Source organism: Rhinoraja longicauda, chromosome 33 (genome assembly GCF_053455715.1).
Source record: "Rhinoraja longicauda isolate Sanriku21f chromosome 33, sRhiLon1.1, whole genome shotgun sequence".
Taxonomy (NCBI): domain Eukaryota; kingdom Metazoa; phylum Chordata; class Chondrichthyes; order Rajiformes; family Arhynchobatidae; genus Rhinoraja; species Rhinoraja longicauda.
In genome coordinates this window covers 15720949-15747786 of record NC_135985.1, presented here as the reverse complement: position 1 = coordinate 15747786, position 26838 = coordinate 15720949, and the positions used below count along the sequence as shown (strand labels likewise).

Below are 26838 nucleotides of genomic sequence, written 5' to 3'. Positions count from 1 at the left end.
GGAGGTTAGAAATGACCAAATTTTGCCTGTTAGGAGATGAATTATACCGTTATTTGAAAGATATGAGCTGCGAAAATCAAACAATGAATCCAAGAAATGTTGATCATTTTTATTCACCATTGGGATGAGAGGATTAGTAAAGGCCAGTTTCTATTTTCCCACTGTTCTGGGGAAGGTGGAGATGAGTACCTACAAGAACATTGGCAGACTTTCTGATAGAGCTGCTCTATCTGTGGTGTTTGGGATGGGAGCGGAGTTCCAGGATTGAACCCAGGAACAATGAAGGAACAACAATATGTTTCCAAGTCAGATGGTGTAGAGCCTGGAGGGGAACCTGTGGGTGGCGGTGATTCATTAAAGATTGTCTGGTTATCTTTGACATCAACCAACCTCTCTTCATGTTTTCTACACCCCAGCGTATGTATAATAGGGAGTGGTCTGCCTCATATACTGAATGGCTAAATGGAATCTAAAACATTATGCAGAGTCTAATTGATACCATTAACTTAGTGACCCTCTCATTCTGTTTCTCCTTCACATTCTTCAAATTCCAGGTGAATGTATCTCTTTTTCTCTTCTAAATATGCTAAACAGAATCATTGTTAATGATAAAAAACGAATCATGGTCACATCCTGAGTAAGGTTTGACCTCATTTAATGTGCTCCATCAGCTTTAGTAAGGGTGATGGAAGTTATGCTTTTAAAAGAGAATTGAATGGGTGCACAGGAGGGAATAACTTGGGTAAGAGCAGGAGAAGGGACTGAGGTTGCTCCAATGGGGGTTCAATAGACTAAGGATTGAGTGGTCTCCCTCCATGCCAGAACAATCCCAAGATTGTATTTCTGTTAGTAATTAAAACACAAAGTGCTGGAGTAACTCAGCGGGCAAGGCAGCATCTGTATAGGGTGTGAAAATGTGATACTTTGGGTTGAGATCCTTCTTTAGACCCAACCCAAAACATTCCTATTCGTTCCCTCTACTGATGCAGTCTGACCCGCTGAGTTATTCCGGGGTTATGCTCAAGATTTCAGCATCTGCAGTTCCTTGTTAATTATGTTGGTCCCGTTATGGCAGAATAAATACGATGACATTTCAGGACATGTAGAGGGGAATGGATGGGGTGGGAGATTCACATAAAGTTGACCGGAAGGTGTGTGGCTTCACATTTGAGCAATGCTTGCTGTAACTTTGTGTGAGGGAAACTTTTGTTTGGAAAAGCAATGAGTCGTGTGTTGGCCTCATCCAAAACGGGGCAGGGTCGAATCACCACGGACAGGTTCCACCAGATGTTGTGACCTTCAGTGAGCTTTTCAAATTCAGGGTTCTTTCAGTGGCAAAGGCATTGTTGGAAATACTTACATTAAAAAATAATAATAATGAAATAAGAAACGGAATGCGACTCTGATGAAACTGTAAGGTTAAAGTTATTTAAAATTGGGTCTCGCCAGAAATGGGCGTCAAGTGTTACGGGGAAAAAGCAGGAGAATGGGGTTGAGATGGTTAAATAGATCAGGCATGATTGAACGGCGGAGTGGACTCGATGAGCGACGTGGACAAATTCTGTTCCTTTGTTTTATGATCCAATGGATCAGACATTTGGATTGAGAAAAATCGTGTGACTGTTCTGAGTGTGCGAACACAATCAGGATATGTTGGAGAGGTTGGAGAGGTTCTGCTCCGGCGGTTTCTGGTGGTTTGCAGCTCTGGTTGATGTGCTGCATTTTTATCTTAATTTGAATTTTGAAATAAATTAGCAGATTATGCCTGCCAGGAGATAACGATGAGGCTGCACTGATTAGGAGCCGGTGGGTGGATAATGGAAAGGCTGGTGGATGATGTGGAATGGAAGAGCAAACGTCTGTCAGGGCTCCTGAGCAGTAACCTTGAGGCATGAATCACCATCACTCCCCTCCTCCTGGGAAATCCAGTAGTGTAAGAAAATAACTGCAGATGCTGGTACAAATCGAAGGTATTTATTCACAAAATGCTGGAGTAACTCAGCAGGTCAGGCAGCATCTCAGGAGAGAAGGAATGGGTGACGTTTCGGGTCGAGACCCTTCTTCAGACTGATGTCAGGGGGGCGGGATAAAGGAAGGATATAGGTGGAGACAGGAAGATAGAGGGAGATCTGGGAAGGGGGAGGGGAAGAGAGGGACAGAGGAACTATCTAAAGTTGGAGAAGTCGATGTTCATACCATTGGGCTGCAAACTGCCCAGGCGAAATATGAGGTGAAATCCTGGGAAATCCAGTGTACCCCCGGCGCTGGCAAATGCACCCACACACACAAACAACAGCAACACTTTGCCTTTTTATAGCACCTCTCATAGCCACTGAATGTCCAACAATGTTTCACAGCTTTTGAAGGGTTCTGGGGAGAAGGCAGGAGAGTGGGGTCGAGAGGAAAAGATAGTCACAGCACAGGTCTCCTCCATCAGATGCAACACGTTCTCCCCCGGCTTAGCGCAGCCTGGGAGATGAGGGAGGGGGGGATGAGGGGGGGGGGGGTGATCGGCGGGGAAGGTGTGTCTATCGTACTGTGAGGTCCCCCAAGTTAGTTCCTCGGGACACTATGGTCCCGTAACTCGGCACCAGTCTTAGACAGACCCACCAAGTGAAATGGACACACGGCAGACCGCAGATGCAGGAATCCAGAGCAAAGAAAGCCTTCTGCCGGAGGAACAGGTCGGGCAGCATCTGTGGAGGCAAAGGAGCGGTAGGATCCACCCTCAGGCCAGATGTAAAAGGCTATGCAGATGGCCAAAGATGTTTCCCCCAGTCTATGGGGCCCAGGATGACCCGGCTGCCCGTGGGATCTTGCTGTGCGGGCAGTCACCATTCCTACACCATGCCCAGTAACCGTCTACAGCCGCCTGTGTTTGTGAAAGGGTGCCACGAATATGCAGGCGTTCCCTTTCTTTCTTCAACTGTCCGGGTCCCAGTCATAGAGGCCGGCTCCGGCAAGTAGGGACCTGGTGAGTCGGCATCGGCTGCCCCGGTTTCCCGAGGGTCGCCCTGACCCATCAGTGCCGGAGTCCGGGCTGGTCCGATCGGTGGCCGGTGTGAGTGCTGCCTTTAAAACAGAAGGGAGGAGGTGGGGAGGGGGTCGGGGGGGGGGGGGGGGTGGAGGGGTTGTGCCAGTGCCAATGTTTGGAGTGGTCTCTGCGCAATCCGAAGAACTGTTCCGGCCAAAAACCTCGTCCGTCCATTCCCATCACAGATGCTGTCCGACTCGTTAAGTTCCATCACCACTTTGAATTTTGAACAAGAGTCCAGCCGAACACTTGCGCTCAAAACATACCGGACCTCCCAGTTGCTAATTTTACCTCCCCTTCCCACTCCCTTCCCACCCTGAGCCTCCTCCATTGCCGGAGTGAGGCCACATGCAAACTGGAGGAACAGCACCTCATATTCCACTTGGGCAGCTTACAACCCAACGGCATGACATTCAATTCTCCAATTTTAGTTAACCTCTGACAACTCCTCCCCCCCCCCCTCCCTCGCCCCCTCCCGCCCCCCCCCCCCCCCCCCCCCCCCGTGGCCTACCTGCACTCACACCTATTTTCCCACCCCCTCTACCTACATTTCTTCCTCTTGTTTGACAATTTGCAATTCTTCAATCTTTTTCTCTCACACGTTTTTTCATCACTGGCCTTTGTCGACCAATCTGCCCATCATGCCCCCGCCCCCTCCCCCTTGCCAATACCCACCTATTACCTCCCGCACTTTGAACCGTCTCTCCTCTCTTCTAGGTTCCACCCCCCCCCCCCCCCCTCCCACAACCAATCTGATAAGGGTCCCGCCCCGAAAAGCTACCTGTCCATGTTCTCCAGAGATGCTGCCTGACCTGTTGACTTACGCCAGCACTCTATGTCTAAACCAGCATCTGCATTTCTTTATTTCTACACTAAGTCTCCAGCCTCTGTAGTTTGTTTTGTCTCCAAGAAAAAAAAAGCGTGGGGTGGATGGGAGGAGAGGCTGGAGAGGAAGTACTAGTGAAGCTGTCACCCTGACAATGTGCACTGGTCAATCCCAATCACTCACAATGGTTCAGGGTGGGGGTGCCAGGGGTTATGGGGAGAAGGCAGGAGAATGGGGTTAGGAGGGAGAGATCGATCATCCATGATTGAATGGCGGGGTAGACTTGATGGGCCGAATGACCTAATTCAGGAAACATGTTCCCAATGTTGGGGGAGTCCAGAACCAGGGGCCACAGTTTAAGAATCAGGAGTAGGCCATTTAGAACTGAGATGAGGAAAAACTTTTTCAGTCAGAGTTGTGAATCTGTGGAATTCTCTGCCTCAGAAGGCAGTGGAGGCCAATTCTCTGAATGCATTCAAGAGAGAGCTGGATAGAGCTCTTAAGGATAGCGGAGTCAGGGGGTATGGGGAGAAGGCATGAACGAGGTACTGATTGAGAATGATCAGCCATGATCACATTGAATGGCGGTGCTGGCTCGAAGGGCCGAATGGCCTCCTCCTGCACCTATTGTCTATTGTCTACTCCTATCACTAACGATCTTATGATTATGAGATGCTCCGTTATTGACAAGGCTGTTCAGACAGTCCCACTGTCTGCATCTCTTCCCTCTTCCCCACACGTTGTAAGAAGTTTCCTTTCACAGCCAGTGCTTTCTGGAGCCCGTGTCCGCGCCTAATGGTGGCATATCCCATGTCCAAACGGTCTCGTGCACCCAAACATCTCCCTTCGGTCCTCCTACCTTCACCCGGTCTTCTTCCCCTCCAGGTACCTGGTCTTCCTTCAGATAAAGAGGGATCTGTACCACGGCCGCCTGCTGTGCAAGACGTCCGACGCGGCGCTACTCGCGGCCTTCATCCTACAAGGTAACATTTGCAACAACAACTGCACTGCAACAACTGAGGCGACGCAGCGAATGTCGTCCAGGGCTTCAATTATTGAACACAATTTGACAATGAACTGGGGTCAGAGTGAACGGAGGTTGGACTGAGCGGCATCGGCCCATCTGGGTATCGGATGTGGAGGGAGGGTTGAAGACGACGGTGTGAGGGGCAGCGAGGATGGGGTGAAGGGGTGTCAGGGTAACTGGATTAAAGAGAGCGGGGATCGGGGCGAAGGGAGATGGAGCTCCTCGGAGGTGACCCTCCGCTGTTCCCAAGGAGCTGCTGTGTGTAAACCTCGGGCTGGGCTTCCACTAGCAACCGCACCTCAATGGCTGGAAGATGCCCGGAGGGTTGGCTCGGTGCGATATCAATGCACGTCAATGCTGGCTGATGTTCCCAGGTGCCGGCGATTCAATCTTACTCCCGATCGCAAGGTTGAATATATGGCAGTGTTGATGGGAGGCAGTGTTGATGGGAAGCAGCGTGAGGCCGAGGTCAGAGTGAGACGGTGTGGGGTGAGGCGGAGTCATTGTAAGGCGGGGTGGGGGTCAAGGTGAAAGGATTAGGCTGACAGGGACCAGGGTGACAGGGGTCAGGGTGACAGGGGTCAGGGTGACATGGTTGGGTGACAGGGGCCAGGGTGACAGGGGTCAGGGTGACAGGGGTCAGGGGTCAGGGTGACATGGTTGGGTGACATGGTTGGGTGACAGGGGACAGGGTGACATGGTTGGGTGACAGGGGTCAGGGTGACAGGGGTCAGGGTGACATGGTTGGGTGACAGGGGTCAGGGTGACAGGAGTCAGGGTGACAAGGGCCAGGGTGACATGGGTCAGGGTGACAAGGGTCAGGATGACAGGGGTCAGGGTGACAGGGGTCAGGGTGACAGGGGTCAGGGTGACATGGTTGGGTGACAGGGGTCAGGGTGACATGGTTGGGTGACAGGGGTCAGGGTGACAGGGGTCAGGGTGACAGGGGTCAGGGTGACAGGGGTCAGGGTGACAGGGGTCAGGGTGAAGGAAGTAGGGGCACAGTGGTCAGGTTGATGTGATTGGATGACAGGGATCATGGCGGTGGGGTTGAAGGCAGGGGTTGGAAGTCAGGGTTTGGGGTGACGGGACAGGGTGCCTTTAGTGATGAAGGGGCTTATCGGGTAACGAGTGGCGGGTGGGTGGATGTGGTCGCCTGAGTTTGCAGAGGTAAGGGTGGCAGAGTTGCCGACCCAATGAACAATGTGTGTTTATGACAATTCAAGGACCTTTGACGGATTATTTTCTCGATGCCAAGTCACGGGTTTCTGGATGTTGCCACGTTTGATTTCACAACTTGTAGGATTGTAAATCGTTTGGCTCCATGACTACAGTCACCGCTCTGAAGGAGGTGATTGTGCGCAAGGCTTTGCTCTGAGATGTGTGAAGTACATTATCATTCTAGTCCTTCTTTCTGCCCTTTCTCGCGTTGAATCCCCACGCTCCGCGGACCGAGTGTAACCATCCATCCCCCACAAAGTGATGCGGTTGAGAAAGTTCTGAATAAAGACAACAAAACTCAAAGGCCACCAGGGTCTCCTCCGACCAAACATGGCCTTGAACACGCATTGTTCCCTGAGCCCTAAACGTGTCTCCACCCTGTGGTCACCTTGGCCAATGTCTGGTGGCCACCAGAGTCCCGGTTGGAGTGGAGCTGGTTCGGTGACAACTACCTCCTAGGACATTCTTGAAGGAAATCTTTCCATGGTTATAAGGCGGTCATTATAAATTCAGGAGAAGTTCTTTCTCCCAGAGAGCTGGAAGAATGTGATACTCTCAGGAATGGTTTACCGGGAAGCTGGATAAACAAACCCGGGGAGAGGACATAGTGACAGGGGCGGAGGAGAGATTGGGAGGAGCTGTTGTGCAGAATAAACGCCAGCGCGCAGCAGGTGGGCCGAGTGGCCTTTTTTTAAAAATGCGCAGTCCTTTGGCGGGGGAAGGCCAGACGTCTGGTTCCAGAGCACCAGGTGTCATAAAGGTTGAGTGGGAGTGAAATGTGAGGTTGTGGAGAGAGGATGGTATTGACGGCGGGGTGGACGGATATAAAGTCGGCAGCAATCTCACCGTTGGTCTGGTTTGGTCCAGCACTCATCACAGCCAGCGCTTGGGCAGTGCTTGGATGGTGGATGAGTATTGGCTAGATAATGGATGGTCGGCACTTGGGCAGTGGATGATCAGAAGATGGGCATTGGGTGGGCAGTAAATGCTCCGTGGATGGAGAGCTGGTGGGGATTGGATAGGTAATGGATGGTCAGTGCTTAGGCAGTGGATGGTCGGTGGTTGGGTAGTGGGTGGGCAATAGATTGCTCATGGGTCCCAGTCCAATCCCAATGGATTGGATGGTCTGCACCAGGACAGTGGGTGGGCACTGGGATAGATAATGGATGGCAGTGGGTCAGTGGTTGGACAGTGGATGGGAAGCAGGTAATCATGGAATGGCCACCGGTCGGACAGCAGATGGGCATTAGAAGGTGAATGGTCAGGCAGCAGAGAGTCATTGCATGCTCATTGGAAGGAGAGCGGATGGGCAGAAATTGTTTTATTCAACCGGGTCTCTAATGCAGGGCTCCGCCGATTATTCTGGCAGTTCAGTGTGCACATCAGCTACTGTTCGGACAGGAGGGTAGACTAGACCCATGGTTTCCTCATGTGCTGCTATGTTCAAGATTTAGGATGAGAATTGGCACCAGTTCCACCAGCCTCTTAACCCAACATGAGCGGGTGCCGACTACTTCAGTTATCAACTATTAGCGCTGGAGGAATACACCGGGGAGGGCTCTGTGCTGGCGGAAACGCCAAAGGCCAGAGGGATATTCTCTCAACCCCCTGACTCCTCTGTTTCATACCTTCTATGACAGACTCATTCTGCGATCCCTGGTCTTTCTTCTCTGGTGGGAAGGTGTGCTCCATTGATTTATTGATAGCCATTCACTGTTCCGCCAGGGTCAGTACAAATATGACCCAGACCGTAGGAAACCTCGTTTTGTGTCTCTTTTTTGAAACTGTTGCTTATTTAAAGATGTTCTCAATTCTAGCTGAAATCGGGGACTACGATGCAGGAAAGCATCCCGAGGGATACAGCTCCAAGTTCCAGTTCTTCCCGAAACATTCCGAGAAGTTGGAAAGAAAAATTTCCGACATTCACAAAACGGAGCTTAGGTACAGTGGGCTTATGTGAAGGTTTTATATGAATGTTACACGCGAAGGGCCTGTTTCCGCGCCGAAGGCTCTTGAGGCTGGGAAGTAGCTGTTTCTACTCAGCTCTGGGGGCGATGCACGGAACTGGGAACCATGAGCAGAGCGGGGAGAACTTGGGGTGGGGGGTGGGGGTCTCTGGCCGGGTGAGGGAGGGGGGAGTGGGGGGAGGGGGGTGGTCTCTGGCCAGGTGAGGGAGGGGGGGTCTCTGGTCGGGTGAGGGAGGGGGGGTGTGGGGTGGGGAGTGGGGTGGTCTCTGGCCGGGTGAGGGAGGGAGGGTGGGGGGTGGGGGGTCTCTGGCCGGGTGAGGGAGGGTGGGAGGTGGGGGGTGGGGGGTCTCTGGCCGGTGAGGGAAGGGGAGGGGGGGGGGGGCGTGGATCTCCAGTGACTCTCTCAGTGACTCCGTGTCTTTCCTTTCGCCGCAGCGGGCAGTCCCCGGACACTGCAGAGCTGAACTTCCTGAAGAAAGCGCAGACGTTGGAAACGTACGGAGTTGACCCTCACCCTTGCAAGGTACGGCAGAGCCTGGCTCCGGGCTGGCTGGCGCTGGGACCCGGGGCTGCCATTCTCGGCGGTGGCCACTCTCCATCTAATTGACTAAAGGTCCCCTCATTCGCAACTCGCACACCGCTCAACCGCCAACATCCACATTGGTTTTCAGCGTTTCTTCAAGGCATTTCTTCATCCCAGTGACCCCCCCCCACCCCCCGCACAGCTCTCCTCCTAACTCTCCCACCCACCTTCTCTCCCACCCTCCCTCTCCCTCCCGACACCTATTCCTTAGTTTCCACAAGACCATAAGACATAGGAGCAGAATTAGACCTTTCAGTCCTGGCAAATATATTTTTCCCGCTCAATCTCAATCTTCTACCTTCTACCCATAACCTTTGAATCAAGAAACTGTCAATCTCCACTTTACAAAATCCCCAATATCGGCCTCAACAATCGTCTGTGGCAATGATTTCCACAGATTTACATTCCTCTGGCTAAATAAAATTGTTCTCGTCTCCAATCTGAAGGTACGTCCTTTTATCCGGATGCTGTGCCCTCTGGTCCTGGACTCTCTCACTACTGGAAACATCCTCTCATCCACTCTATCTGGGCTTTTCATTGTTAGTTTCACTTTCCACCGCCCTCTCTCTCCTCTCCCACCGATGGGAGGAAGAGAGGGCCAGGTGCAGTACAATGCACGTTGACGCGATGTTACCCACTTTAGAAGGAAGAATGAAATGCAGATTATTACTTAAATGGAGTGAGACTATTAGTGAATGGAAGAGCCGGCTCAAGAAGCCATCTATCTGGCTTCTTCCTGCTTCATGTTGAGAATATGTTTTCCACCCCATATCATTTTTTCTCTAACTACCTCCTTCCCTTTGTCTCTCCCTCCCCCCTCTCTCCTCCGCTTTCTCTCTCCCCTTTTCCTCCCATCACACCCTTCCTCCAATCTCTTTCTCCTTCCTTCCCTCCCTCTCGCTTGCTCTCGATCCCTCCCTTCCTCTCTCCTGCCCCTTGCCTCTCTCTCTGGCTGGCTCACACCTGTCCCGATGTCTGTGAACAGCTTGGACTCTGGACATGGGGTAGGAATATGTAAAGTGACCTCAGGCACATCGATGGGGAAATGCAAACTGTGCTTTGCCACATGGTGAGGGGGCTGCACAAGATTGTAACAGTATCTCATCAATGATTCAGGCAGAAAGTCCTGGGATTTCTCATTGTCAACATTTCTCTGCAGGATGTCTCAGGGAACGTGGCGTTTCTAGCCTTCACCCCAGCGGGGTTTGTGGTGTTGCAAGGAAACAAGCGGATTCATCACATAAAGTGGTGAGTAGAGAGAGCCCTGGTAAAGGGCAGACCTGTCACTACTTCCTGTACCTAAAATACCACCCGCTACAGTTTCAGGGCTGTGGTTCCTGAACTAACAGCCACTGGTGCTCCAGAACATCCTGAACCTTTGCTGATCCGAGACAGATCTCTCTCTCAGGCCCACGTCAATGTTCAATGATAACTTTCCCCAATTAATTCTGGTGGACCCCAAGTGGTGGCCACTGTGATCACCTGTCACTGTGACTGGAAAGGTTTGCTCACGGCTCTTTGAAGTCACTGGCCCAGCACAATGTCTCCCAATATTTGGAGCCACAGTGATGTACAAACTCTGCAGTGTGTAGTGGGTCAGCCGGAAGCACTGTAGTTCTCTGAATCATCCGGGTCTCCAGTGATCTCATCACAATAAATCCCTCGGCTTCGGTGCTATTAGCCCGGACATCACAGTAGTATTCAACATCATCAAAAGATGGCTCCTTGGTAACTTGTGAATGGGCAGGGATCCTCTTGGCTCAGCATCAGGTGACCAAGCATTGGACGTGCACACCAGAGAGGTGGGAGCAGAAATCTAGGCTGCCATAAGGTCATAAGTGATAGGAGTAGAATTTAGCCATTCGGCCCATCAAGTCTACTCCGCCTTTCAATCATGGCTGATCTATCTCTCCCTCCTAACCCCATTCTCCTGTCTTCTCCCCATAACCTCTGACACCTGTACTAATCAAAAATCTATCTCTAGTGTCACAGCAGTGCAGTACAGAGGGAGTGCCTTGCTGTCAGAAGTGCAGCTTTTGGAATCAACATTAAACCTAGCACTTCTAGCTGGGATGGCTGTGGAGATTCCCAGACCTCTGCACTGAAGATGAGTGCAGAACTCTCTCTGCCCCCGTTCTAAATTCTTAATGTACACGTTCATGAAAAATGTTCCGTTTAGTGAATTTTCATAAAACAAAAAGGACTATGCCTTATGGGCATTCTGATAAATCATATTCACAATCAAGAAAAATAGCTTTGTAAATCAAAAGGCTCAAATCCCAACGAGTCAATGGTGTTATAGCAGAAATAGCTCAATGGAGGAATCACCACGACATTCCTTACAGCCCTGCTGAAGCAGATTATCCAGTTGCTTTGGGATCTTGCCATGTACATATTGGCTGCTTGTTAAAGTGCACTGAAGGATGGACAACACTGATTAGTAAGGATGTCAGGGGTTATGGGGCGAAGGCAGGAGAATGGGGTTGAGAGGGAAAAATAGATCAGCCATGATTGAATGGCAGAGTAGACTCGATGGGCCGAATGGCCTAAATCTGCTCCAGGAACTTATGAACTTCAGGGCCTGAGCTTGTGGAGGTTCCTCTGCAACTGCACATGGTTTCTGCCCAGATTGAACCAAATCCCATTGTAACATTACTAGTGTTAATGAAGATTACAAGTCCCAGAGGCTGCGTGAATATCATGACTAACACTAATGCTGGTTCCTTTCTGAATTCCAGGACTGAAGTGAGCAAGATGAAGTTTGAAGGGAAAACGTTTAATTTATACGCCATTCATAAAGAGGTGAATGCTGACTCTGTAAAACCTGCTGAGTCTGTAAAAGCTTTTTCATCACATCTGGCAGCAAAATATCTACACTTTGATCTTCCAATATATTCACAGTAAATGATGCATGGCTATAGAAGCAGATTCAATTGTGGCTTTAAAAGACAAATGGACAGATATGGCGATTGGAAGCATTTAGAAGGATATGGACCAAATGCAGGCAAATGGGATTAGCCCAGAGTGCCACCTTGGTCAGCATGGACCAAGGTGGGCTGAAGGGTAGTTTCCATACCGTGTAATGCTATGTCTCTGCATTTTCCAGCTGCATGCAAGAACTGACTTGGTGTGTACCTGCATTTCTGAATGTTTGTCCCTAGGAGGCAGGAGTCGCCAGTCAGGCCCACATGTACCATCCATCCCAGGATGGGGTGAACTATTCTCTTCTCCATCCGCTCAAGCCCTCTCCCACTGCCTTCAGATGAGGTTCCTGTCTGTCCTGATGAATTCTCACCATTAAATGACACTGGGCTGTCCACAGGGGAGCACTCCAAGACAGGTGCTAACTGTGGTTCAATGATGGTGCTTTTTATTGTCACATTTGCAAAGTGCAAACGCACAGTGAAATTATTTTCTTACAAGCACTCCAGTAGCGTCTTGTCACGCCTAAGCACATCCCCGATTAGCAAATTGCACAGAAATAGTCTGCAGATCTCGATTGCAGACCAAAGTGAGGGTTAGTAGCCTAGTTTTCCATCCAAAAATCAATCAACGGAAGGCACTGTCCACGGCAACTAGCGCCCCACTCTCTGCGGAGGTGGCACCTTTGATAGCATCCTATCCTATGGGGACAGTTCCCACAACGGGACCCCTTTGTACAGAGTCTGGGACAGCCCAACACATTCAATCAGGAACCCCTCAATTGTAAAACATTAAGTACCATGCGCTGTCTGAAATGAAGAGATTTTTAATATCCCTCAGCCAGCAGTCATGAGGGGCCTTTGTTACTTGGCCTTCCTGTTCCTTCTACTCATCGCTCCCACCAGCTTGGCCTGCCTCCCCTTCAGTAGCACTGGCCCTCCGTCCCTGACAGAAATCCTGAAGAACCTAGTCAGCAGGGGATGCGCGTGCTTTGAAGCTCCATCTTAAACCTTTAACCAATTTATTTTCGCATCAGGAATCGAAGATTATTTTGACATACTTTGCTCCAATGCCTGAGGCTTGCAAACATCTGTGGAAGTGCGGAGTGGAGAATCAAGCCTTTTACAAGTGAGTACATGTACTGCATGGAATGTTCAGCATTGAGACGGGCCATTCAACCACTCAGCCCTTTGCCCACATGAACTCCCCCCACCCCTCCATCTCTCCCTGTTACCATCTCCTTATGTGTGACCATGCAAACATGAGGAGCAGGAGTAGGCCACTCAGCCCCCAAGCCTGCCCTGCTCTTTTATTTGCTGCAACCTCAACTCTTACATTCTTGCTTCCCCATCGTTTATAAAGTATCTTCCTCCCCTGTCTTGAAGATGTGCAAAGACTATGCTTCCATTGCCCTTTGAGGAAGAGACTTCAATACCCTGTGAAAGAAAGCATTTCACCTCATCTGCCTCAAATGGTGGACCCCTTATTTCTTAACAGTAACCCAATTCTTGATTCTCCCTCAGGAAGAAACATCCTCTCCATACCCACCCTGTCAAAATCCTCTTGCAATAAAATCTAACATTTTGTTTGCTTTCCTGACAGCTTGACTGCCGGCATGTTAACTCACCAGTGCAGAAGGAAACCCCAGGTCCCTTTGAGCAGCAACATTCCCCATCTTTTCTGTTTTGCTAGAAGAGTGGAGAACCTCACATTTCCACACTGTCTCCATCTGTTCCACCGTTGCCCATTCACTCTGTCTGCATCTCCCTCTTCCTATCCTTCGATCCACAAGCAGCATTCCACAATCTAGAGAAATTTAGAAGATATAATCAGAAAATCCACTGTTGCTAAACTCAGGGGTGTCGATCACCAGGTCCCTGAGACTCACCAGCTTCCAGCCTTTCCTGACAGCATCTCCTCATGAGTAACTCGGACCCTTTACTATTGTTCCAATATTTCTGCGACGTATTTTTTGGTCTTTGTTAAGACAGACAAACGACTTATTTGAACCCATGCCAGTTCCACTTTTACCATTATAAATTCTCCTGTCTGTCTGTGAGACTATATTTATGTTCCCTAGTCTTTCCCTTTTATCAGGATCGTAAAAGTTCCTACAATGTTCTTATGCCTCCCTCGAGTTCACTCTCATGCTCCGCTTTTCCTTTCATTATCAACCCCACGGTGATCATTTGCTGAATTCACAAACTCCCCAATCTTCGGGTTCAGTGCATATTCTGGCAACTATATAGGCTTTCTCCTTATATTTAATACCACCATTAGTTTCTCCTGAAATCGAAGATTGGGCCACTTTTTTTGTTATGTTTTTGTGCCGTGAACGAAGGGGTGTGATCTACATTGTGCATTATTTCTTTTAAAAACGGCCATTGGCAGTCCACTGTTATTCTTTAAAGTGGTTGCCCAGTCTAGCCCAGTTGACCTGCCCCACAAACCCTCATCATTGCCTATACTTCCACGGGTTCCAGATCAAAACTCATGTAAAATTCTGTCATATTATGTCAATTCTTTCCTTGGGGCTGTTTCTAACAAGGTTATTAATGATATGTTTCTGCCTCCACAGAAAAATATCTAAAATAGCCTGTTTCCCAATCAGCTCCACGAAGAGTTCGTGCACATTCCAGGAATTCTTTCCCACATGGTTAGGATAATTTGATTTACCCAGTCTATTTGTAGATTGAAGTCCCCCATGGATAGTTTATTACCCATGTTACATGCTCCTACAATGTCCTTATTATATCATGTCCTACATTACTATTCAGAGGCATGGAAACTAATCCCATCAATATTTACAGCCCACTGCTGCCTTTCAGCTCTGCTCACACTGATACTGATTCTACATTGCAATTTGCTTAACTAGGATCCTTTCCAACCACTGTACTGATGTCAAACCATTTAACAAGACAATCCCCTACCGTTTTCCTTTCTGCCTGATCTTCATAATTGTTCAGTACCCTGAAATATTTAGTTCTGAATTGCGATCACCCTGCAGCCATGCTTCGGAATGGCAATTAACACATGTCCATTCAGTCTCCATCATCAACCTGGAATGTGAACTTCATGTCTCTTCCACACTTGAACCCGTCCACTCTTCCTGAAAATCACCCTCTTTGACCAAGCTGTCGGTCACGTGGCCTGGTCGGTGCCTGAACTCATTTTGTGTTTGATGATACTTGGAACATTTTCCCGTGCCCGAGACAACATGGAGCACAAGCTATAGTCAGAGAACAAGAGTGGGGGACAGAGATTACTGGTTCACCCTTTTGGCAGGGGAGGGAAAGCATTCTGTGGAGTTTCTAGGGACGGGCAGTGGCAGTGGAGGATTTGATGCTTTCTCTGGCCTTTCCCAGGTTTGAGAAATCCAGCCAGGTGCGAACTGTTTCAAGCAGCAACATGTTCTTCAAGGGGAGTCGGTTTCGATACAGGTAAATACCCACAGTAAGTAGAGTTTCCTGTAGTGAAAGAGGAGATCAGAGGCTAAAGTCACAATCAGGAAAGGACAAAGTGTTTGCAGTGTCCCTGCCATTGGACTGGGACTGTATGGACTGAGATAATCGGGAGCCATTCCCATTTTCCATTGGGTTTGAAGCCAAGGCCGGTGCTTGCTGTGAACATGGCGTTCAGACCCAGTGGTGGCGACTTCAACTTCTCACTGCAGAGCGTGGTGACAGATGGGTGGGTGGGACAATGAGAGCTTACAATCAGCATAGGGAAACACATTCAAACAAGAACACCGAGATTGCTTGGCAGCTTCTTAGCAAGAAAACGCCACAGCATTTTGCAAGATTGCATTTAACTGGTGTCAGCAATGCTTGCTTAACCGGAGATAAATGAAAGCTGTTACTGCAATGTGGCATACTCATGCACAAGAGACCCTATTCTCACGTATACTCATGTTCCTTTTAAACATAGAAGGAGGCCCTTCAGCCCATTGTGCCTATGTCAGCTCCAAGACCAAACCCACCAATACCATTTACCATGAAGTTCCCTGCATCCTATTTTCTCACGCACCCATTAGCTTCGTCCAATTCTTTTTCCTCCCACCCATATTAGGAATAATTCACAGCAGTCAGTTAACCTTCCAACCCAACATGTCTTTGGGATGTGGGAGAAAACTGGAGCACCCGAAGGAATACCTACGCGGGTTTTCACAGGGAGGAAGTGCAAACCCCAACTGGGTTGCTGGAGTTGTGATGCAGCAGCACTAACCACTGCTGAACTATGCCGCCCACTTACACCAATCATCTACAAGACAGCCTCTGGAGAAAGGCACTCAGTCTGATCAGGTGATATGTCCAGGGCCAGCGGGGGAGGGTTAGTGCCAACCTGTTGCCTTCATTCACTGACACCCCCATTTTGTGAATGCTATTTTCAGTGGGAGAGTCGCAAAGGAAGTGATCGAGTCCAGCGCAAAGATTAAGAGGAGTCCCCCAGAGATTCACAGGTAAGAGTGTGCACTTGAGAGTTCTGAGTTAAGCATTGGCTCTCATCTTGCTTGTGGTGTAAGTGACGCTGCAGGGAAAGCCTCCTCTCACCACTTTAAAACCTGTTCAAACACCTTCTGTATCCACTGTCCACATTGATATATGTGCTGTTCTCTGAAAGCCTTGTCTCTGTTTCCACTGCCCTATGATGCCCCGTCTCCCTGCTCTATAACCCCTCCATGGGATCTCTCCATACACCAACACCCACATGCCCAACTGCCGGATGATACCATCCATTGTGTAAAGGTTTGTACAGTTACAGAGACACAGGCTTAGACAATAGACAATAGGTGCAGGAGGAGGCCATTCGGCCCTTCGAGCCATTCAATGTGATCATGGCTGATCATTCTCAATCAGTACCCCGTTCCTGCCTTCTCCCCATACCCCCTGACTCCACTATCCTTAAGAGCTCTATCCAGCTCTCTCTTGAATGCATTCAGAGAATTGGCCTCCACTGCCTTCTGAGGCAGAGAATTCCACATTCGCTTAATGCCAGTCTAGGAAGAAGGGGCTGAATGGCCTTGATTCTGTGACAGTGGCTGCCTATGCTCTTTACTTCTTGCCCTGTGTACTCCGCCTCATGCAAGAGGCCAGTTGAGGTGGAGGGTATGGCAGCGACTGTTATGTTGTTTCCCAGCCTGCTGTACAAGGAGGTAAAGTCAATGGACTCAAAAGTCTCGTGCCAGGATTGTCTTTCACCCATGCTCGTGCTTTCCTTGCCCGCAGGTCAGGCCTGGTGCCCAGCCAAAGTTGCCCTTCCATTTCCCACGGCTCCAGGTTGTGCAGTGTGCCCAGGACCCGCAGGAGGGCGGTGCACATCTCCATCATGGAAGGTAATGGACTGGCCAAGGAAGAGCGAGGCAGGGCGGGGAATGGTCCTGTGACACACACTAGGTCTGACCACAGGGGAACAGTGGGGAAAGGTGGGGAATGTTCTGGAGACTGCATCAGGCTTCGCCAGGGTGGGTAGACCCAAGTACTGCCCAAATGTCAACGTGTGCTCCCCATCAATTAGAAACAAGTCCCTCGATCATCTACTATTGGCCACCGTAGCCGCTGGAAGAAAGTAGAATTAATTCAAAGTGAAAACGGCTGCAAACTGAGGAGTATAACTTGCTGGCAGACAGTTTGCAACAGGACCCTTTGCTGGGCAACAGTTTATAAGGAGACCCCTGGCTGGGAGGAGGGCTGTTTATAAGGAGACCTGTCCCTAGTTTGGTTCACAGAGGCTCTTCACTGGTGGATGGCTTATAAGGTGATGCCCTATCGCGGGACAGTGGTCAATAGACAATAGTCAATAGTCAATTTATTTGTCACATACACATGTGCAGTGAAATGAAAAATTACCCGCAGTTCAACAATAAGACCAATAAGAATAATCAATAAAAATGCAATAACACATACAATCATAACCAACACCAAACAAAAGAAACATCCATCACAGTGAGTCTCCTCCAGTCACCTCCTCACTGTGATGGAAGGTCAGAATGTATTTTTCTCTTTCCCTGCCGTCTTCTACCGCGGTCAGGCTGTTGGAGTTGCCATGTCGGGGCGGGAGGTCTTACTGAGGGATGCTTTATAGAGAGACCCCAACGGGGGGGGCGCAGTTTAAAGTAAACTTTACAAAGGCTAGGCCTTGACACGATGGGCTGAAGGGTCTCCTGTGGTTTCTCTGCCCATCGTCAGTGTTGTGCAGAGGCCGAGTGTGACTGGGTGTGATTTCCACCCTCTGCTCTCTGACCGGGAACTAACCGCTGCTAACACTGTGAGCATCCCGCCCGTTCACTCTCCTTATTCCATGGGGTGCTGACGTTCTCCTGCTCGGGGTGGGCACCCAAGTCAATGTCAGGGGCGGTACACACGCACCCGCCCGTCAGTAACCTCAGGAGATCCCCCGGCACAACTCATGAAGGACCTTCACAAAGGCACTGAAGCAACACTGGGAACATGGCGGCTGATTTGTGAGCGGCAGGACATTCACAAACAGCAACATGATAAAGTACGAAAATAACTGCAGATGCTGGTACAAATCGAAGGTATCACAAAATGCTGGAGTAACTCAGCGGGTCAGGCAGCATTTCTGGAGAGAAGGAATGGGTGACGTTTGGGGTCGAGACCCTTCTTTAGACGGGTCTAGAGAACATTCAATCTTGGTTGTTCATGTGGTAGAATGGCGACAGAAACAGAAAATAGGTGCAGGAGGAGGCCATTTAGCCCTTCGAGCCAGCACCACCATTCACTGTGATCATGGCTGATCATCCACAATCAGTACCCCGTGCCTGCCTTCTCCCCATATCCCTTGATTCCACTAGCCCCTAGAGCTCTATCTAACTCTTTAAAATTCATCCAGTGAATTGACCTCCACTGCTCTCTATGGCAGAGAATTACACAAATTCACAACTCTCTTGGTGAAAACGTTTTTTCTCACCTCAGTTTTAAACGTCCTCCCCTTTATTCTAAGACTGTGGCCCCTGGTTCTGGACTCCCCCAACATCGGGAACAATTTTCCTCCATCTAGCTTGTCCAGTCCTTTTTATAATTTTATACGTTTCTATAAGATCCCCTCTCATCCTTCTAAATTCCAGTGAATACAAGCCCAGTCTTTCCAATCTTTCCTCATATGACAGTCCCGCCATCCCGGGGATTAACCTCGTGAACCTACGTTGCAATTCCTCAATAGCAAGGATGGATGTCCTTCCTCAAATTAGGAGACCAAAACTGCACACAATACTCCAGGTGTGGCGCTCCCTCTTCACTGACCCCCCTACCCTTCAGTGCGGCGCTCCCTCAGCACCACCCGTCCCACAACGCGGCGCTCCCTCAGCACCACCTCATTCCCCGTCTCGGGTTTTGAACCCAGGACTTGACACGGACCGGGAGTGAGCGAGGAGCGGGGCCCGGGACCTGTGTGGCCCCCGCCGTGCTGCGGCGGCCCGGTCACCAGTGGAGCTGCCTCGGCCCCTCGGCCCCGGCTCCCAGAGGCCGTCGGGCGCTCGGCCAATGTCCCCGAGGCTGACAGGGTGGGCCGCACCTGTCAGTGACACTCAGAGGCATCTATTTCAAAGCTTGCTCAAAGGATATTTTAACAGCACATCAATTTGTCACTGGAAGAACAGAAGGGCCAGCCAGCAATAACAGCTCTGGCCTGTTGATGTACCCTCAGGGGGCTGCTCACAGCCCGGGGGGGGGAGGGGGAAAGGGGGGGAGTTGGGGAGTGGTGGGGGGGGGGGGGGGGTGGTCTCTGAGGCCCCAACTTCCTCACTGGCCAAACCCTCCATTGGAAACAAACAGGGAGAGATTCGCATCCAGAGAGAGGAGACTTGGAACTGATCCACTAACTCACATCACATGTAAACCTACACCAGCAATAACGGTGTCGTTAATGCAACAACAATCCCTGGATGTTTCGTGGGAATGTTGGCTTGTGCAGGATCTCTGAGCTTGGCTGGAGGAGGGGAAGTGGGGGGATGTTCAGGAGCAGGGTGGCGGTGGAGAGGTCGGGAGGGGGTTGAAAAGCAGTCAGGCCTCGGACGCAGGAAGAGACGTTACTCGTGCGTGGCCTCTCTGCCTCTGAAACGGCACCCGGCAGAAGAGGGGCAGGTGACCCTTGAGATGAAGTGTTTCGAACACCCCAACTACCCCGCAAAACCACCGCTCACGGGTACAGGCGGGAAGCTGGGGTCACACGCACCATGACTAGGAATTGTATGTCAGATCGTCACTGGGTCACGATTCTGGAACTGTGTGTGTGTTCTCCAGGGAAGTATACAAGGCCATTGAGTGTTGTGTTCTGTTAGGGGGTGGGTCTGTGTGTGTGTTGGGTGTGCAGGTGTGTTCTGTGGGAGGAGGTATGTGTTTTGTTCTGGTTGGATGGAAGCATGACGTTGAGGTGATGGGATGTGAGTGTGTGGTGTGCGTGTTATGTTGGGTACGTTGTTGGGTGTATGTGTGTGTGTGTATTGGTGTCTGTGTTGTGTGTGTGCCAGTGTGTTTGTGCGTTGGGTGTGGGTGTAAATACTTTGCAAATAGGTGTGTAATTGTGCTGTGCTCCTCCTATTCACATACAAAGCCATAAACGGGCTCCCCCCCCCCCCCCCCCCCCCCCCCCCCCCATATCAAAAATCTTCTAACCCACCACTCTATCTCCAGGTCCCTCAGGTCGGCCGACTTGGGGCTACTGACTATCCCGCGGTCTAGGCTTAAGCTCAGGGGTGACCGCGCTTTTGCGGTTGCAGCTCCTAGACTGTGGAACAGCATCCCTCTCCCCATCAGAACTGCCCCCTCCATCGACTCCTTTAAGTCCAGGCTCAAAACCTATTTCTACTCCCTAGCGACTGAGGCCCTCTGAGGGGGCGCTGTGAACCGTTTATGTATGTGCTGTTATGTTTGTGTGCCATTGTATGTTCGTTCTTAGTACCTGTACTGATGTACTGCACTTTGGTCAACGTGGGTTGTTTTTAAATGTGCTATACAAATAAAATGGACTTGACTTGACTTGACTTGACTTGACTATTGTGGATGGGCGTGGGTTGTGGACTGGAGTGTGTAATGTGGACGTGAGTGTGTATTGTGGACGGGGGGGTGTATTGTGGACGTGAGTGTGTAATGTGGACGGGGTGTATAATGTGGACTGGCGTGTGTAATGTGGACGTGAGTGTGTATTGTGGACGGGGTGTGTGTAATGTGGGCGGGGGTGTGTAATGTGGACTGGAGTGTGTAATGTGGACTGGAGTGTGTAATGTGGACTGGAGTGTGTAATGTGGACTGGAGTGTGTAATGTGGACTGGAGTGTGTAATGTGGACTGGAGTGTGTAATGTGGACGGGGGTGTGTAATGTGGACTGGAGTGTGTATTGTGGACTGGAGTGTGTAATGTGGACGGGGTGTGTAATGTGGACGGGGGTGTGTAATGTGGACTGGAGTATGTAATGTGGACTGGAGTGTGTATTGTGGACTGGAGTGTGTATTGTGGACTGGAGTGTGTAATGTGGACTGTAGTGTGTATTGTGGACTGGAGTGTGTATTGTGAACTGGAGTGATTGTGGACGGCCACAGCGTGCCGCGGGGACAGCCAGACCCTCGCTAACCTTCCCTCCCGCCCTGACCCGGACACACTGAGCGGCCTCGGTGGAGCTACGGCTGTAGTGGGGCCGCCGCAGTATGGAGGCCGGTTTGAGGCTGAAATCAGGACATCCACGTTTTTTTTTTAAAATCAAAAATATTTATTCAAATATTAAAATAATATATACAATACAATAAAACCAAAACAGAACCCACCACCAGAATACTATACAAACAAATATACCAATTGAAACTATTATACAATTATATTACAATCCCCATCCAGGATACATCCAATCCCCCGCGTTCCCAAGGACATCCACGTTGGGCTGTAACCCGATAGTGTGTACGGCAGAGACGAACTGAGCTCCGCATTTAAACGGTGACTGCAGCAGGGGTATAAATAACTGCTGAGTAAATAACGCTGCTGCTACTCGTGGCCCTGCGTGCTTCCCTCAGCCGCTGAGACCTTCAGTTCCATCTCCCCTTGGTGGCCTCGGGCTGGCAAAGCCTCCTCCGCCGGGACTGTTACACTGCCAGAGAGAGAGAGAGAGTGTCAGGGAGCGGCCATGGTGAAATGTCTGATCAAGATTAGAACCAAGGTGAACGTGCACCTGCGGATGATAAACCACTGCTGCCGCGATGTCAGGGTCAGGATCCTCTCCCTGGGCCCACGGATCCTCAGCAAAGCGCTGGGGGCTCTGCCGCTCTTCCCCGCCCTCACCTCGGCCTCACCGCCCTATCCCGGGACGTCCGGCGCCAGTGCAGGTAAACGCGGTTGTTGTCGCCATGTGGAAGGCAGTATAAGAAGATAACTGCAGATGCTGGTACAAATCGAAGGTTTTTATTCACAAAATGCTGGAGTAACTCAGCAGGTCAGGCAGCATCTCAGGAGAGATGGAATGGGTGACGTTTCGGGTCGAGACCCTTCTCAAGGGAAGGGTCTCGACCCGAAACGTCACCTATTCCTGCTCTCCCGAGATGCTGCCTGACCTGCTGAGTTACTCCAGCATTTTGTGAATAAAAGCCCTGTGGAAGGTGCCTGGGGGTGGGGGGTGTTAGTTCAATAAGTTGGGGGATGAGAGATCACAAAGGCCGTTCGGCCAGCCTCCGTGCGACTGGCCCCCGCTGGCCCTTTCTCACTCCAAGGCCAGGCTGTCAGTCAGCCCCACTGGGGGGGGGGGGGGGGGGGGGGGAGGGGGGAGCGCCGCACATCCACTGGTCGATCAAACCAAGGGTCCCACCCAGCGACCCTTGGCTTGGGCACTGTCGACTATAGAGCGGGGAGCTGTTCTCTGGGGTCCCGGACTCAGTAGTTACCGCTAGAGTGGTTATAATCACAGAGCTGTTTCTGGGATCTTGCTGTGTACACATTCACACAACGATCCCTACAAAATAGCACGTTTCTGGCTGTAAAGGAAGATGCCAGAAGCATTGTAGAAATGCACGGGGGGGGGGGGTTGCGTTATGTGGAGGGGCCGGAGTCCTTGGAAGATAGGAGGCTGAGAGATGACCTTCTAGAGATTTATAACAATGACGAGGGCAGTGGATACGGTGAATAGTCATAGTCCTGTCCCGAGGGTGGGCGAGTCTAAAACTAGAGGGCGTAGATTTAATCCAAACCTGAGGGGGAGCCTTTTCACACAGAGGGCAGTCGATGTGTGGAAGGGGCTGCTGGAGGAAGTGTAGAAGCAGATACAATTACAACGTGTAAACGACATTCATGCAAGTGCATGGGTGAGAAAGGTTTGGTCCTGGGCCAAACGCGGGATTGTGGGCGTCGTTGGCCGAGCCAGCGTTTCTCGCCCGTCCCCGTGCCCTTTAGAAGGTGGCGGTGGCGGCGAGCGGTGGTTTAACTACAGTCCATGCCTGGACGATGCTCCCACCCGTGAGGGCGGGCGGGGAATTTCAGGATTTCCATGAGGTGACAGTGAAGGAACGGAGAAACGTTTCCAAGTCAGGGTGGTGTGTGTCCTTGGAGGGGAACCTGCAGTTGGTGGTGTCCCCCTGCACCAGCTTCCCCTGGTCCCATCTTGTTGCCCGCGGTCATGGGTTGTGAAGTGCTGTCGGAGTGCCCTGGGCGAATGACTACCGCGCACTGTGCAGATAACTTACACAACAGCCAGGTGGGGAGGGAATCAATGTTCAGGCTGGTCGAAGCGGTGCCGATTGATTTGTTTTTGGATTGAGTTGAGCTTGATACCATGCGGGGATTTGTACTCTATTATAGTGCAATATAAATGCAAATGTTCGTACTGCAGCAGCTTGAACGTAACATATGCTCAGTATTCCTATTGAGACTGCAAGAGAAATCTGAAGATTATAGATGGGTTTGGTTAAGGAAGAGATTCTGGGACCTGAGAGACAGAGGGTGAGGAAGGAGCCATATGGTCGGCCTCTGTTCATCAGAAGCTGCAGGTGGGATCTCCAGATCTGGGGTGTCCTTCCTCTTGGGCACTGACCGGGCAAAGGGGGAACATTGACAGGGTCTCCAGTATGACCCTATCCACACAAACCTACCACCAGTTAGCGCTCAGTCAATGAATCTGTGGCATAGAGGGACAATCTCCGCCTCGACCCTATGAAAGAGACAGTGGTTATTTAACCTATCATCCTGCATATCTCATGACCTTAACAATGTGATTTTATTCAATACACAAATACAGTGTAGTAAACAAAATCAAGACTGTCATTGGCAGTTTACAAACAATCAAACAGTTATCAGATTTGAAAAGTCCGGGAGCAGAGCAAGGACGCCCGTTGGCTGAGCAGAAAAGTAAGTGCTAATTACAGTTGAACAGGCAGTTTAAAAAGAGCGCCAAGAGGAAGCTAGTAGTCAATTTGAAAAGTCCGGGAGCAGAGCAAGGACGCCCGTTGGCTGAGAAGAAAAGTAAGTGCTAATTTAAGTGAGAAGTCAGGTAAATTGGACAATCAGGCAATTTAATTGGTGATATAAGCAAGACTTGCAAAAGGGTGCAGCCCAGTGAGAAAAGTGCCCAGTGAGAAAAGTGCCCAGTGAGAAAAGTGCCCAGTGAGAAAAGTGCCCAGTGAGAAAAGTGCCCAGTGAGAAAAGTGCCCAGTGAGAAAAGTGCCCAGTGAGAAAAGTGCCCAGTGAGAAAAGTGCCCAGTGAGAAAAGTGCCCAGTGAGAAAAGTGCGAGTCTTTGGCTGCGAGTCTTCAGTGAGGAGGATACAATTGTTTTAAGCCAGAGCTGGTTATAGGCACAAGGTGATGGCGGAAAAGTTGGTGCAGTGTGTTTCCTGCAGGATGTGGGAAGACAGGGACGTCGCTGGAGCTTCTGGGAGCTACACCTGCAAGAACTGTGTCCAGGTGCAGCTCCTGAAGGGACGTGTGGTGGAGTTGGAGAGGCAGTTGGATGACCTCAGGGCCATCCGGGAATGCGAGAGTTTCCTCGACAGGACCTATTGTGAGGCTGTCACGCCAAGGGTCCAGGTCGAGCGAAGGTGGGAGACTGTTTCAGGGGGGAGTGGACGAGGACTACAGGAGACCCCAGTGGCTGTGCCTATTGCAAATAGGTATACCCTCTTGGGAACTGTCGGGGCAGAAGAGGTTTCCAGTCCGAGTGGCGGACCTGTTGGCAAGGATACTCGACAGGGGAGACCGAAGTCTGGAAGAGCCGTAGTGGTCGGTGACTCCATAGTCCGAGGGACGGACAGAAGATTCTGTGGCAGCAGGAGGGACTTGAGGATGGTCTGTTGCCTCCCTGGTGCCAGGGTTCAGCACATCACAGACCGGCTTCAGAAAATCCTAGTGAGGGAAGGCGATCAACCTGAAGTCGTTGTGCACGTGGGCACGAATGACGTCGGGTGGAAGAGGAAGGAGGTGCTACAGCGGGAGTTTAGACGGTTGGGAAAAACACTGAGAAGTAGGACGTCGAAGGTGGTTATCTCTGGACTGCTACCGGTACCTCGTGCTGGTGAGGCCAGGAACAGAGAGATTGAGGGTATGAATTTATGGCTGAGGGACTGGTGCAGAGAGCAGGGATTTCGATTTCTGGACCACTGGGATCTCTTCTGGGCTAGGGGGGACTTGTACAAAAGGGACGGGTTGCATCTTAACAGCAGGGGGACAAACATTCTGGCAGGCAGGTTTGCTAGTGTGACACCTGTGGCTTTAAACTAAGTAGTGGGGGGGAGGGGTTAACAAATTGTGAATATGAAGATGAGGTAAAAGGGAATACAGGAGATATTGCAAAAGACTCTCGGAAGAATGGGAACAGAAGTTCTAGAGGGGAAAAGAAATTAAGGGCAGGGCCAATTGTGACCGATGTGAGAGGGGAGGTAAATACAGAAGTTAAAGTGTTGTACTTAAATGCGCGTAGTATAAAAAATAAAGTGGATGAGCTTGAGGCTCAGTTAGTCATGGGCAAGTATGATGTTGTAGGGATCACTGAGACATGGCTACAAGAGGACCAGGGCTGGGAACTGAATATTCAGGGGTACACAACGTATAGAAAAGACAGACAGGTGGGCAGAGGGGGTGGGGTTGCTCTGATGGTAAGGAATGATATTCATTCCCTTGCAAGGGGTGACATAGAATCAGGAGATGTTGAATCAGTATGGATAGAAATGAGAAATTGTAAGGGTAAAAAGACCCTAATGGGAGTTATCTATAGGCCCCCAAATAGTAGCCTCGACATAGGGTGCAAGTTGAATCAGGAGATAAAATTGGCGTGTCAAAAATGTAATGCTACGGTGGTTATGGGAGATTTCAACATGCAGGTAGACTGGGAAAATCAGGTTGGAAATGGACCCCAGGAAAGAGAGTTTGTAGAGTGCCTTCGAGATGGATTCTTAGAACAGCTTGTACTGGAGCCTACCAGGGAGAAGGCAATTCTGGATTTAGTGTTGTGTAATGATCCTGATCTGATAAGGGGACTAGAGGTAAAAGAGCCATTAGGAGGCAGTGATCACAACATGATAAGTTTTACTCTGCAAATGGAAAGGCAGAAGGGAAAATTGGGCGTGTCGGTATTACAGTATAGCAAAGGGGATTACAGAGGCATGAGGCGGGAGCTGGCCAAAATTGACTGGAAGGAGGCCCTAGCAGGGAAGACGGTAGAACAGCAATGGCAGGTATTCCTGGGAATAATGCAGAGGTTGCAGGATCAATTTATTCCAAAGAGGTGGAAAGACTCTAAGGGGAGTAAGAGACACCTGTGGCTGACAAGGGAAGTCAGGGACAGCATAAAAATTAAGGAGAGGAAGTATAACATAGCAAAGAAGAGTGGGAAGACAGAGGATTGGGACTCTTTTAAAGAGCAACAAAAGTTAACTAAAAAGGCAATACGGGGAGAAAAGATGAGGTACGAGGGTAAACTAGCTAATAATATAAAGGAGGATAGCAAAAGTTTTTTTAGGTACGTGAAGAGGAAAAAAATAGTCAAGGCAAATGTGGGTCCCTTGAAGACAGAAGCAGGGGAATTTATTATGGGGAACAAAGAAATGGCAGACGACTTAAACCGTTACTTTGGATCTGTCTTCACTGAGGAAGATTCACACAATCTCCCAAATGTTCTAGGGGCCGGAGAACCTAGGGTGATGGAGGAACTGAAGGAAATCCGCATTAGGCAGGAAATGGTTTTGGGTAGACTGATGGGACTGAAGGCTGATAAATCCCCAGGGCCTGATGGTCTGCATCCCAGAGTACTTAAGGAGGTGGCTCTAGAAATAGTGGAAG

At 50.2% G+C, this 26838-nt stretch overlaps 1 protein-coding gene across 5 annotated transcripts in view; it reads left to right on the top strand.

The window, feature by feature from the left end:
- Positions 1–26838, top strand: part of frmd5a (FERM domain containing 5a) — a 136053-nt gene that overhangs the window by 100630 nt on the left and 8585 nt on the right. For all 5 annotated transcript variants that reach the window (XM_078427421.1, XM_078427418.1, XM_078427422.1 and 2 more), the window contains exons 5-13: positions 4746–4843; positions 7926–8049; positions 8511–8598; positions 9818–9906; positions 11397–11460; positions 12617–12708; positions 14946–15020; positions 15971–16039; positions 16806–16912. In XM_078427421.1, coding sequence (XP_078283547.1) covers positions 4746–4843; positions 7926–8049; positions 8511–8598; positions 9818–9906; positions 11397–11460; positions 12617–12708; positions 14946–15020; positions 15971–16039; positions 16806–16912 — 806 coding nt within the window. The remainder of the gene's footprint in view (positions 1–4745; positions 4844–7925; positions 8050–8510; positions 8599–9817; positions 9907–11396; positions 11461–12616; positions 12709–14945; positions 15021–15970; positions 16040–16805; positions 16913–26838) is intronic.